This window comes from Rhagoletis zephyria, unplaced genomic scaffold (assembly GCF_001687245.7).
Source record: "Rhagoletis zephyria isolate East Lansing unplaced genomic scaffold, Rhagoletis_zephyria_1.1 Rzeph_scaffold_00173, whole genome shotgun sequence".
Taxonomy (NCBI): domain Eukaryota; kingdom Metazoa; phylum Arthropoda; class Insecta; order Diptera; family Tephritidae; genus Rhagoletis; species Rhagoletis zephyria.
In genome coordinates, this window is record NW_016157257.1 from 15,092 (window position 1) to 29,636 (window position 14,545).

Here is a 14,545-nt window from a genome sequence, read left to right on the forward strand (position 1 = left end):
TTCGCATAGAAGCCTACGACTGCGCGTTAAGTGCCGCTTCACTTGATGATTCGCTGCAACTCTGCTGCGTTTGCCCACTGCGTCGACTGATCGGCGCTTCAACAAATATAACGGCTAACGGTGCTTTGGATGATGTGACGCCCATAATAATTGAACGGACTATAACGGCTAACGGTGCTTTTGATTGCGATGCACTCTGGAACTGTACCGAATTTTGACTGACTATGCAGGCTATATAGTCTATAATCACGCGACCTAAAATTTTATGTCACATTTGTATGCCTTGGCAGTCACTTTTCGATGCACAATGAGTGGGATTTTTGGCGAAACCAACTGTCCAACGCAGCCAAAGTATGTTTTTTCGCACAAAAGTGTAATTTGCACTATTATTTCGCGGCTGTTTTTATAGGCGAAGGGATTTTTACACGATACCGATTCTGACACCACTGTGGGACTGCCTTACTTAATTAATGAATTACATGCAACGAGTTGGGTTTAACAAAAGTAGATTTATTTACTGCTTGATGGCGTTCTTAGTTTATTACACGATACAATAATTTTACAAGTTCGCCCGCTTCGTGCGGCCGTATATTTGCGAGTGAGTGTTTCTTTATTCGTTTCTTTGTATCCTCCTCCTTTTGTCAATCGGTCGTTTTCAGTGTTACCTTGTACGTTGAGCAGTGTTGTATCTGTAAGTCATTGGTCAGGGTTGCTTAGTAGCATTTTGTGTTCGTCCATCAGTCCGATCCCACATATATACGTTTTATCTTATACCTGTATATTATTTCCGTAGTAGAGTTGGATTTTTAGGGCCGATTTCAAATGAATATTTAAATGGCACTTAAGTTTAATTGTCGATTGTTGTTTAAATGCCGTTTAACTTTCGTTGGGTTTCAGATCAACTTTGTTTAAAATGCCAAAAAATTGGCAGCGCTGCTGCTTGTTCCTTGAAATTGTTGTTGCATTTGCTTGTTTCTTTACATTTTGTGCTGAACAGCTGATTGTTTTTTGGTGGGATTGATCAAACAACCTACCACACAATCTTGGTTGTTTGGTACAAACACAGGGTTGCATATCTCATATTTAAATAGCCAACATTGGCCATTTAAGTGCAGATTAAATGTATGATCTGAAAATGAATAATGGAAGTTAATCAACAATCTCTACTTAAATAGGCCATCTGAAATTGGGCCATAATTTACGAATCAAACATTGTAAGTTTTACATGAACAATCATGAAAAAATTCACGAGGGGCGTTCACCTTAATAAGGAAAAGCTTTGAGAAACCTCTCATGGAAACTTTATCTGAGTTGTGTGAAATCACTTAGATATATGAATTTTATGATACATAATTTGGTAGATATATGAATATTTACCTAAATATGTAACATAATATTCATACATCTAAGTAATTTCACACAACTCAGATAAAGCTTCCATGAAAGGTTTCTCAAAGTTTTTTCCTTACTAAGGTGAATGCCCCTCGTGAATTTCTTCATTATTGTTCATGTAAAAATCCAACTCTACTACGGAAATTTTGTTTTGCTCTGATTTTTCGAATTACAAACATATCGAGCCCTAACCGCCAAAATAACGTAAGCGACGTTTTTTTCAAAATTTTTGTTTTGATGCAGAAATGCATCTAGATGCTCTAGGAATGTTTCTGCATCAAAAAGAAAATTTTGAAAAAAATTTCGCTTACGTTATTTTGGCGGTTAGGGCTCGATATGTACTACTGAAACTTGAGGATTCCGAACACTGACTGGCAGCCTTTTGGCAGCAAGTTAACAGCTGACTTCAATCCATTTCAGCGGCGTTGCCACATAATCCGCTTTGAAATGCATGGTATAAACACTATACTGGAAATCGCATTCAGTTGATGTTATTTCATTGAAACCTTCGTATAAACGAGGTAAGTAAAGTTTAAAAGGTTGTATATCATGTAACACCACGAGTGCTTTGATCGCCCATGATAGCATGATACTGTACTAAGATACTATATAAAGAGTGAGCAAGAAGGGAGCGGAGTTTAACATTTTTATGTATAAGTAAACTTAAGGTTGCCGAATTCAAAATTACCTGAAAAATTCGTGTTTTTTACATACAAATTCGTATGCCTAGTGATTTTAGCTGAGAAATGAGTAAAATTCACATACGTAAATTAAAAAAGTAATTTTTAATTGATATGTGCTACTAATTTTTCTTAATATAATTTTAATCTAATATTCCTTTGATTTAGAATTATTTCAATCCTAATTCAAACTAATTTCAAGCTGGGATTAAAGTAATCGTAATCGAAGACGCACTTAATTACACATGTAATTTCATCGTAGTGGGTGTTTTGATTCGCATATGCACATACTTACATATGTACATATACAGCGGAGCAACACACGGGCCTTTAGTGAGAGTTTGTTTGGGTTAATTCTCACATTTCACTCGCAACTGGTATCACTTGCGAGCATTTGGTCCGCTGGGTATACTTACGGTCTTATGATTGTGACAAATAATATGAACGGAAAACAGCAAGCAAATAAAAAAATAACAAATTTCGTAGAAAAATACGTAATAGTTTTGAAAAACAGCAAGTGTACGCGCTAATCTTTGTTGACGATTTTCGTTACTCCGGCATGTGGAAATCGTCAGATTATACACTTCCCGTTATCCTTCGGCTGTTTGCTTCATAATAAAAAAAAACTTACCGCGCTCGAGAATGTCCAGGTAACGTTTTTTTATGCCTGTTTGCGACCCTCCCAATCCCTTGCGTCACGCTCAAATCGTCAGATTATTGAAATGCACACTTTTCAACATGTAATTAACCCATCATTTTTTAATGTGACGCGCTCGAGTAAATCCACCTATAATTTTTTTTTACTATTCTGATCAGCTCTCCTATGCGCGCGGCTCTACATAGAGGGCTTAGATTTGGCAGAGGTACTCAACAGAATACAGGGTAATCCCCCATATGTTAATCTGACGAATCCCGAATCCCCTCTTAGGCTCCCCTACTATGAGGTTGATAGTACACCTTGTGCTATGTTATAATGGTTCCTTCAAAACCTTTTTTCAAAACTTACAAAGGCAAAAACGAGAAGGCGAAGACAAAAAGATAATAAAAAGATGTCCCGCAGTGAATTTTCAGAGCTATATACTTATAGTACTCATAACAAAATTGTACTAAAAAGTACTGCGTAGTAGGAAAGTATATTGTAAACAAAATTGTATCAAAAAAGTACAATTGTACCAAAAATACCAACACTGGCCGAGATGGACAGCGCTTCGTGACCGATATGGACAAGAAGTCCGAAAGGAATCAGCGCCATCAGGCAGTGGCTCGCAGTACCACAGACTATGGTATTTACTAGAGGTACTTCAATTTTTGAAGCTGCACGTTGCTCCACGCCCGTGAGTTTTACAAAAGGATATGTATACAAATAAAACACCTCTTTGAGGTAAAATTTTCGAGTGACGAAAGCTGAACTAGAAATACAAAATTTATGATCTCAACTTCGTGACCAAAATTATACGCATTTCTTTAACTGCCCTGGAAACTGACGCAAAATAGTTTTATTCATACGAATCGTTGCTAAAGTTATGCCTTTTATGTTGTGTTTCTAAGAGTAGACAGAACTAACTTCGCAACGTTCCGAATAAATAATACTATTTTGCGTCAGTTTCCAAGGCAGCTAAAAAATGCGTATAATTCTCGTCACGAAATTGATATTATAAATTTTGTGTTTCTAGTTCAGCTTTCGTCACTCGAAAATTTTACCTCAAAAAGGTGTTTTATTTGATATCAGTTATTTTGGGATAGCAAATTTAAAATCAACGGAAATCCAAACAAAAATCTAAATCTTTTATTTTTCCCAAATAAATTGCTAAAAACCCTATCCAAAGCCAATAGTTTATTCAAATATTTAATATTTAATAACGTGGCAACGTCGTGCAAGAAGGTCGGAAATTTTCAAGAAAATATTTGCTTAGCAAAGGATTCGTTTTTATTTTGGACTTAAGCGCAATAAAAATTTAATATAAAGTATAAAATGCCGTCTGGAAAACCGCGGATTACTAGAGGCAATAAAGAAGACTGCAGCCAATGCAAATTGTGCATAGACATTAATGATGAAGTGGTGCAGTGCGAAAGGTGTCTAAAAACTTTACACGCTCAATGTTCGGATCTCGATAAGCGTCAGCTAAATGATCTAAAACTTGGTTCAAATCAAAACTATGTGTGTCATTTTTGTGAAAACGTCCAAAACTCTTCAATATCGCTTGGATTAAGTGAAATTAAACTGAAGTTAAATCAACTAGATGAAATAAACAAAGCAGTGCAGTTCATGTCATCACAATATGACACCATTCTACGTGGAGTGAAGGAAAACAAAAAGAAAATCGAAGTAATTGAAAAGGAGAATCGATGCTTACGTGAAGAAATCGCTGAACTAAAGTCGTCGTTGAGAATACTAAACGATGAAAGGGTTTAAAACGATGTTGTGGTAAGAGGAATAACTTTTGGTGACATTAAACAAACAGCCAAAGAAGCAGCAGTGCACATTTCTAACGAATGGCTGCTCCATTGAATCAAATGATATCAACCAAGCTTTCTTCGTTGGAAACAAACGTGCCAAAACTAAGACGATGATAGTAAAATTTGCAAACAATAACTGTAAGACTAAACTAATGTCGGCTAAGTCCAAACTGAAGGAAATTGCATCAATGAAAGATGTGTTTATTTCAAACTGTTTAAGTCAAGAGACTCGCACATTATTTAATCACGCGAAATCCCTCAAAGCAGTGGGCTTCAACATTGTCTTTGTTAGAGGCAATAATGTTATTGTAAAGAAAAATGAGCAAACACCTACAATAACAATAAAAAGTATGCAGGATGTTGACAACTTGTTATTAGCTTCTTCGGCAACAACAAATAGAAGAAATGCTTCCCGCGGCTCAGCTGATGTTGATGACGGTGCGGTTTATGAAGAAGAGTGTGAATAGCAAATGGCAAAAACGCGATGCTACCACCTAGTTTAAATTTTATATATTTATTAAATTTTTTATGAATTGTAATAACTATTTTAAATGCTTACAAACGTATAATGATTATTTAAGTCAGATTAATTATGGGTTTTTAAATGTTGTTTCTTTAAACATAAGAAGCGCTTCGTCCTTACGTAGATTTAACCAGCTTAGAAGTTTACTCAGTGAATTGCAAAATTGCCAAATGTTATAGCAATCCAAGAAACCTGGTATAACAATGAAAACACCAGTATTTACGAAATTCCTGGTTATAATAGCGTACACTCCTGTAGAGCAGATGGTTATGGTGGCACGTCTATTTACATAAGCACTAAATTAAATTATGTAGTTTACGGAATATTTAATGAAAACTATATAAATTGCATCTCTATTACTCTTAACGCGATCAAAATAGACGGAAAACCGCTTATCATTGTTTCCACGTATCGATCGCAAAAGTGTGCTGAGAATATATTTATTAAATTTATTGATAACTTGATGTCAACTAACGCAAACGGAGCTGCGGTTTATTTGGGTGACTCAAACGTTGATCTATTAACAGNATATTTAATGAAAACTATATAAATTGCATCTCAATTACTCTTAACGCGATCAAAATAGACGGAAAACCGCTTATCATTGTTTCCACGTATCGATCGCAAAAGTGTGCTGAGAATATATTTATTAAATTTATTGATAACTTGATGTCAACTAACGCAAACGGAGCTGCGGTTTATTTGGGTGACTCAAACGTTGATCTATTAACAGAAAACTCCTCAAGTCGGTCTTTAAGTAGTTTGTTTAGTATGTATGGACTGCACAGCTGCCATACATTAGTTACTCGTCGGGCAAGCGGGGTGTCAATAGATAATGTTTTCAGTAACTTAAACAAAAAACCTTCAATTGATTTTATCGAATGTGCATTGTCAGATCATAATTTATTAATTTGCAAAATTTTTCATGAGCATCGGGAAAATTGTTTTCTTGAGAAAGTTTTCTACCGCATTGACTATGATAGCGTAAGAAACCAATTGGATGAAAAGTTTAAAATGTATGAAAGAGTTGACCAGTCAAACTTATCAGATGTGATTGTAGAGGACATTTCAGGTGCGGTGGAACTATCTACGAAAAAAATAGAACATAAATCCCTTCTACGCTATGAAATAGCACCTTGGATAAACAATAATATACAAGCTCTACTAGAGCTAAAAAAGAAACTTCTGAAACTTAGGAAAAAGGCTGGTTACGATAAAGGTGTTTGCGAAAGGTTAAAGAGAATAAGCAGGGTCATAAAAAATGCAACAAGATTGTCGATGAACAATTATTATTCTTCAAATCTTAAAAAGTTTGGCTCAGATCCAAAACGGACATGGAGCTTCATTAACACTATTCTTGGCAGGAAAAAGAAAGCTTCTATCGAATTTAAAGGCCAGGATGATACCCCACTTACAAATGATTTAGAAAAAGCTAAATTTCTAAATGATTTTTTCCTAGAGTCTGTAAATAAACTACGGAATAGCATTGAAGTCCACTCTGATGATTGATGTTGTATGTTTCGGGTTTCTACCAAGGTTCAAAATAATTTTATTTTAAATGAAGTTAACACACATGATATGGAAATTGCTTTATCTAACATTGAAATAAATAAAGGTTGCGGACACGACAACATTCCGCCAAAAGCTCTTTATTTAACAAGAGATCTGATATCACCCTTCTTGGCGAGGGTTTTGTATTAATATGATCAGAAATTCCACTTATCCAGAAATCCTTAAAATTCACAAAGTTATACCAATTCCCAATGTTACTCCCACCAAGAAAGCTGAAGATTTTAGGCCGATAGCTGTCTTGCCTATTATAGATAAAGTTTTTGAGAAACTCATATACATATGACCAACTAGTACACTTTTTAGAATCCGAAAAGGTGATGTATCCTTATCAATTTGGGTTTAAAAGGGGTTGTGGCACTGAAGAAGCGGTGGTCAACGTTGTCAATATTGTTTGTGATGGGTTGGACAAAGGATATTCTGGTGTAGCTGGAATATTTTACGACTTTAGCAAAGCTTTTGATCTGGTTGATCATAGTATTTAATTGCAAAAACTTGAAATGTTAGGTATAAGGGATAGAGAACATAGACTGATAGCTGATTATCTCTTGAGACGGAAACAATATGTGGAAATAAATGGATCAAAAAGCAACTTAAAAACTATTACGTGTGGTGTGCCGCAGGGTAGTGTCTTGGGGCCGTTATTATTTCAGTTATACATTAATGACATTAAAAATATTGATTTGAATGGCCGTCTTGTAATGTTTGCGAGATGATATAAGCTTGTTTTATCCTTACAAACACCCTGCTGTCCTAAAGGTTCAAGATTGAACAGGATGCCATTGCGATTTCTGAGTTCTCGCGTTTACACAAATTGATCCTAAATGCAAAGAAAACAAACCAATGAACTTAGGTCCCTGCAGTCATGTCAAAATACTGCATTAAAACTTGTATTCAACCTATCAAGAAGGCATTCCACGTTAAGTGTTTTCCAAGAGTATGCTAAGTCAATACTGCCAGTCTTTGGCTTATAGAAAAAGCAACTATTGACATATGTCTTTAAAAATTTAAATGGTATTGGTTATCATGTTTTGAAGTTTTATAGAAACCAATCAATGTTTGAAACACGAAATAGTGAACTGCTTAGAGTAACTAGATGCCGGCTAGAGGTATCGAAGCAAAGAATAGAATATGCCGGACCTAACCAATTTAATAAATTACCTAACTCCATTAAAACACTGGAACGTGTATCGCTTTTCAAAATCGAATTAAAAAGCTATCTTCTGGAAAGTATGGAATCGCTTCTTATGTAAAATGTTAAGTATATAATTCTCAATTGTAAAATTTTTGTTATTTTTTTCTCCCTAAACTCCTTCTATGATTCAGTTGTCAGATATCCTCTTTTTAGCCATTTGGCGCAGAGGAACATTAATATGTACTTTGACTTGATATTGTTGTATACTTTTGTTAAACTAATTTCTTTGGAAATAAATTAATAACTAAGTAAAAAAAAACAAGTAAGAAAGTGTAAGTTCGGGCGGAGCCGAACATTAAATACCCGGCGCAAGTATTAAATATATNAACAAGTAAGAAAGTCTAAGTTCGGGCGGAGCCGAACATTAAATACCCGGCGCAAGTATTAAATATATGTTTTCCACCTTTCCAAAAGCTACCGCTACCTGATAAGCCGGCGTGTGTAAATTTTAAATAAACTAGCGTTCTTAAATTTGAAAATATTGAAATTTCAAGCATTTCTGAAATTTACCGTTATATGAAAAGCGGCCGTAATTTTAGTCCGATTTCAACAATTTTCAATGGTTTACNGACGGACGGACAGACAGTCACCGCTTAATCGATTTCTCTTTTCATTCTGATCATTTATGTATACATTTGTCTATATCTATCTCGATTCGTTTTGCCTGTTACAAACAACCGTTATGTGAACAAAGTTATAATACCCTTGTGCGCTCGGGTATAAAAAAATGAAATGAAATGAATCGTTAGGTTTCAATAAATCGTAATTTTGGAAATGTGGAAATTAAGTGTGTTCGAAATCGGGCATTCGTCCGTTATCTATGTATATTGGATGTATCTGTTTAATTTTGACTGGGCTCGAAAAAAAAAATTAAAAAACATGATTGTACGTAAAAATTTTCATAAATTAAATTACATACATACATATTTACATGCTTATGCATATGTATGTAATTTTTTGTTAGTGCGCACTTTTAGGATATTGAAAGAATTAAATGTATACAGTGGACCTGTGCTTTATGTGCACTTAAAAGATTAAATTATATTTATATAATGTATATTATACATATATAGCGGTGACTAAAGCAAAACAATTTGGTGCAAAAATTTTAATGATAAACTATTTATATATACATACATACATACAAAGATGAGAGAATATTGTGAAAGACTTTTTGATAGTTCGTTATTATAATAATAGTGTTTTTTTATTATTATTATTTAAATCATATTTTGCGTTATACATGTTTAGATTAGCATTAAATGTAAAATTGAATAAATATGTATTTAAGTTGAAAAAAAACAAAAAAAAAAGTCAATTCCATTGAAACATATATGTTTTTTTAAGAAGTTTCACTTCTATCACGAGTACGGTGCTGCACTCGCCTTTTTTACTGTGGGGTTTTTGGTCAGTGGCAATCTATACATACACTTGTGATCAGCTAATTAAGCCAGCAACATTTTGATAAATTTTGGCTATTTTGCTTTCGTTTATCTAATGTTTATTATTTTTCCATAAAAGTCTAGCTCATTATATAACAAACCCCATATAAGTCCAGATTTAAGACTTTGTGCAAAAATTATGGAAAATCTGCAAAGTTTCAGCTAAATTTTCAACTTTTTATTCAGATTTTTTAGAATTTTGACGCATTTTTTTTGTATGGAAAAAAATTTCTAATGCAGTCAGAAATAAAATTATTAAAATCAACGCAATTTTTTAGCAACTTAAGACTTGCACATTATTAGATACGCTAGAATTTAACGGGTTATTAAACTGCATACTAAAAAAAAAAATCTGAATAAAAAGTTGAAAATTTAGCTGAAACTTTGCAGATTTTTCATAATTTTTGCACAAAGTCTAAAATCTGGATTTATATGGTGTTTGTTATATAATGAGCTAAGCTTTTATGGAAAAATAATAAACATTAGATAAACGAAAGCAAAATAGCCAAAATTTATCAAAATGTTGCTAGCTTAATTAGCTGATCACAAGTTTAATTAGTAGCGGCACATAAAGTGAAATAAATGCATTCAAGCGTAAGTACATATGTATGTACAACTGTAGGTAATAATAGGTTCTTTCCCGTACGCAACGTGGGATCCCGCGGGTGCCCAAAACAGCCGAGAAATCATTCTCATACTCAACCAAATGGGTAATAGAGAGCGAAATCTAGAACGTATTGGATCGTAAGTGTCTTCTTCTTCCTGCCCGAAACAGCCCGGACTTTTTCTCTGGGTAAAAATGGATAAAGTGTCAAAGTGCATATCAGCTGTTTTGTGTTTGCCTGTCGCCTGCATTTACTTGGTACTTTTAAGGAATAATGAATGGCCTGTTAATGTATTTTCAGTCTTGATATACATAAAATAAAATTTGTGAAACCAAAATTCAATTTCCAATTGTTTGCATTTAAGTGACAAAAACAACGTGAATCAGCTGTTTCTCACATTCTGGGCACGAAATGTGTTTTTTTCGTTCCCCTACTTCTGGATTATGTTCCATTTTTGAGGACAAACTTTTCGCTTATTCTCTAATTACTGGATCCGGTCCGGATTGTTAGGGATTGGACCTAATGTAAGCGTCTTCCCAGGTAGGTTAAGTGTGGGTATAGTTGCATACTGTGTACATCAAATATCCCGCCCACGATATCATTGCATTCACACTGAATCTGTACATACATGTATGTATGTATGTACAAGAAAACAAAGTAACCAGCAAAAATAAAAAGATTTCTTATTTATTTAATTATGTATCGCGTGAAGGGAAGTCAACTCGCGGGAAATTCCCCCGATTTGTAGGGAATTTTAGTTTAGGTGGCATCGGGGAATGGACAGTTTTTTGCGGGAAATTGGGTATGTTACGTTTATAACTTAAAGTAACCAAACTAGACGAATATGTTAACTTTTAACCATTTTTCGCTATTTGGAGCGACATTTCTTCAATTTGAATCGTAAAATCTCCACAACAAGAGTTTTCCGAGATATAAGCTATGTATATACCAAATGAAAGCTAAGGTTTTGGTCTAAACTTGAGGAAACCTAGAATAAAATCTACTGACCAGTTTTTGAGAAAATTCTCGAAATATATATTTTCAGCGGCCCGATTTTTATTTTTAGGCGATAACGTTATGACATATTTATATTTCATAAACGCAAAAGACAGCGTTATAGAGCTTGTTTTAACGCCCTTCTATTGCTATCCACGTGAATGGTATTCCTGCATGAAATGTGTCTAACTATAAGCTAACTTTATGTTGATTAGGAAGGAGCTAAAAGTCACTTATTATCTGCATATCTTCTTTGACGAAAGCTAACTATATTTCTATGGCGATGGGCGCGAAATAGTCAAGGGTAGTTTACCTCTGCATTAGATGTAGTCAAGGGTTGTTACCTCTGCATTTGATGCAACTAACTTGTAACTAACTACTTTTGGACATAAAATATCAATTGGAACACAAAATATATATTTTTTTTATTATTTTTATTTACTTTATTTATTTTATAACATTTTACATTTGTTTCTATATTCTGCTGTAGGTGGTCCGATATTCGAACTCCGTCAGACATAATTTCAAAATGATAATATGAAATTTCGATCTCTCTTTTATTTGTCCTCAATTCGAAAAAGTTTTTGCGAAGTGCAGGATATTTAAATAGAAACGCGTTTAAAGAAAACAATCTCGTGCTTTACTCCTGCATTACTTGTCCACTTTTTTCAAGTTAGCTTTTTGTAGCTAACCACAAGTTATATATTTTATAGAAATCCCGCAAAAAAGCTAACTACAAGTAGGTTATTTTTTATCAATTGATAATTTTTTTCTGCAGGGATGGAATGAGCAGNAAACTTGAGGAAACCTAGAATAAAATCTACTGACCAGTTTTTGAGAAAATTCTCGAAATATATATTTTCAGCGGCCCGATTTTTATTTTTAGGCGATAACGTTATGACATATTTATATTTCATAAACGCAAAAGACAGCGTTATAGAGCTTGTTTTAACGCCCTTCTATTGCTATCCACGTGAATGGTATTCCTGCATGAAATGTGTCTAACTATAAGCTAACTTTATGTTGATTAGGAAGGAGCTAAAAGTCACTTATTATCTGCATATCTTCTTTGACGAAAGCTAACTATATTTCTATGGCGATGGGCGCGAAATAGTCAAGGGTAGTTTACCTCTGCATTAGATGTAGTCAAGGGTTGTTACCTCTGCATTTGATGCAACTAACTTGTAACTAACTACTTTTGGACATAAAATATCAATTGGAACACAAAATATATATTTTTTTTATTATTTTTATTTACTTTATTTATTTTATAACATTTTACATTTGTTTCTATATTCTGCTGTAGGTGGTCCGATATTCGAACTCCGTCAGACATAATTTCAAAATGATAATATGAAATTTCGATCTCTCTTTTATTTGTCCTCAATTCGAAAAAGTTTTTGCGAAGTGCAGGATATTTAAATAGAAACGCGTTTAAAGAAAACAATCTCGTGCTTTACTCCTGCATTACTTGTCCACTTTTTTCAAGTTAGCTTTTTGTAGCTAACCACAAGTTATATATTTTATAGAAATCCCGCAAAAAAGCTAACTACAAGTAGGTTATTTTTTATCAATTGATAATTTTTTTCTGCAGGGATGGAATGAGCAGTGCGGCCTCAGTGGTAGTTTAAACAACTGCCTTTTTTCGAATTTCAGGCACCAGCCACGCCCACAAAGGCATACGAATTGAAACATCCTGGAACAAAAACTTCCTAGTTTTTTTGGTACTTTAATTCCTGAAGGTTTGAAAAAAATTAAATGAAGGTACGTACAGACGCTGCACACATCGCCGAGCATCTCGTAGTGGAGGCAANTAAGGTTTTGGTCTAAACTTGAGGAAACCTAGAATAAAATCTACTGACCAGTTTTTGAGAAAATTCTCGAAATATATATTTTCAGCGGCCCGATTTTTATTTTTAGGCGATAACGTTATGACATATTTATATTTCATAAACGCAAAAGACAGCGTTATAGAGCTTGTTTTAACGCCCTTCTATTGCTATCCACGTGAATGGTATTCCTGCATGAAATGTGTCTAACTATAAGCTAACTTTATGTTGATTAGGAAGGAGCTAAAAGTCACTTATTATCTGCATATCTTCTTTGACGAAAGCTAACTATATTTCTATGGCGATGGGCGCGAAATAGTCAAGGGTAGTTTACCTCTGCATTAGATGTAGTCAAGGGTTGTTACCTCTGCATTTGATGCAACTAACTTGTAACTAACTACTTTTGGACATAAAATATCAATTGGAACACAAAATATATATTTTTTTTATTATTTTTATTTACTTTATTTATTTTATAACATTTTACATTTGTTTCTATATTCTGCTGTAGGTGGTCCGATATTCGAACTCCGTCAGACATAATTTCAAAATGATAATATGAAATTTCGATCTCTCTTTTATTTGTCCTCAATTCGAAAAAGTTTTTGCGAAGTGCAGGATATTTAAATAGAAACGCGTTTAAAGAAAACAATCTCGTGCTTTACTCCTGCATTACTTGTCCACTTTTTTCAAGTTAGCTTTTTGTAGCTAACCACAAGTTATATATTTTATAGAAATCCCGCAAAAAAGCTAACTACAAGTAGGTTATTTTTTATCAATTGATAATTTTTTTCTGCAGGGATGGAATGAGCAGTGCGGCCTCAGTGGTAGTTTAAACAACTGCCTTTTTTCGAATTTCAGGCACCAGCCACGCCCACAAAGGCATACGAATTGAAACATCCTGGAACAAAAACTTCCTAGTTTTTTTGGTACTTTAATTCCTGAAGGTTTGAAAAAAATTAAATGAAGGTACGTACAGACGCTGCACACATCGCCGAGCATCTCGTAGTGGAGGCAAGAACCAAAATCAATTTAGCTCTATATCTTTCCAACTAGTAGCCGGAACTCAATATATAAGGTATAGTTGGAAAGGTATTGACCTACAGAATAACGCTAAATTTGTTGGGTGTACCCTCATACCCCCTTAAACCGGCAAAAGCAAAAAAACCTTTTTTTGTTTCGCAACACTTTAGCCTAATTTTTAAGAATTCGGTTAATTGTTTATGAAACTTTAATACATTTTCTGGACACACCTTGCAAGGCCTTTCCAACGATACCTCAAACAGGTCGATAGGACGTCTGGGAAAAAACTTCCAAGTCTCGTCTATATATAAGCGAGTCATTTCAGCATGCTACTGTGGCTGCTTTCGTCACTCGCGCGCACTGCTGTGCGCTGTGATATGTACATATGTATGTACAAATGCACATGCATATCATCGTTTAAACTTTAAAGCACAAAACCGCGAATCGTCATTATGCAAACCCGCGTAACTGACATTTGCTGCCAAAAATTGGATTTGCTCACACAAGCTCTTGGCTCAATCCTTATCCATTCGTCCTGAAATATACTAGCCAAAAATGCGATTGCTTTTTAAAAAAGATAACCATTTTAAAATATCAGTGTTTTTACTCTCTAGAAAAGAATTTATGCAACCTCACGTGGTTTTGTACTTTAAACGTCGATATGTACATACATATCACATATATTGACATAGATATGTTTACACAATTAATGATGTGTACGTAAATTTTTTATATTGAAACTAGATATGTATATAGTATATTATCAATAATATTTGCGTTCCCCAACTTTTTTGGGTTAGAACCTGTAAAACTGTCAAAAGGTTAAAGAAGCCA

The 14,545-nt window shown here is 34.2% G+C and overlaps 1 protein-coding gene across 1 annotated transcript in view; it reads left to right on the forward strand.

Annotated features, from left to right (window-relative positions):
- Nucleotides 1-4,044: 4,044 nt before the first annotated feature.
- Nucleotides 4,045-14,545, forward strand: part of LOC108356474 (chaoptin-like) — a 313,273-nt gene continuing 302,772 nt past the window's right edge. Inside the window, exon 1 of the mRNA XM_017607582.1 lies at nucleotides 4,045-4,479. Within this exon, the coding sequence (XP_017463071.1) occupies nucleotides 4,045-4,479 (435 nt within the window). The remainder of the gene's footprint in view (nucleotides 4,480-14,545) is intronic.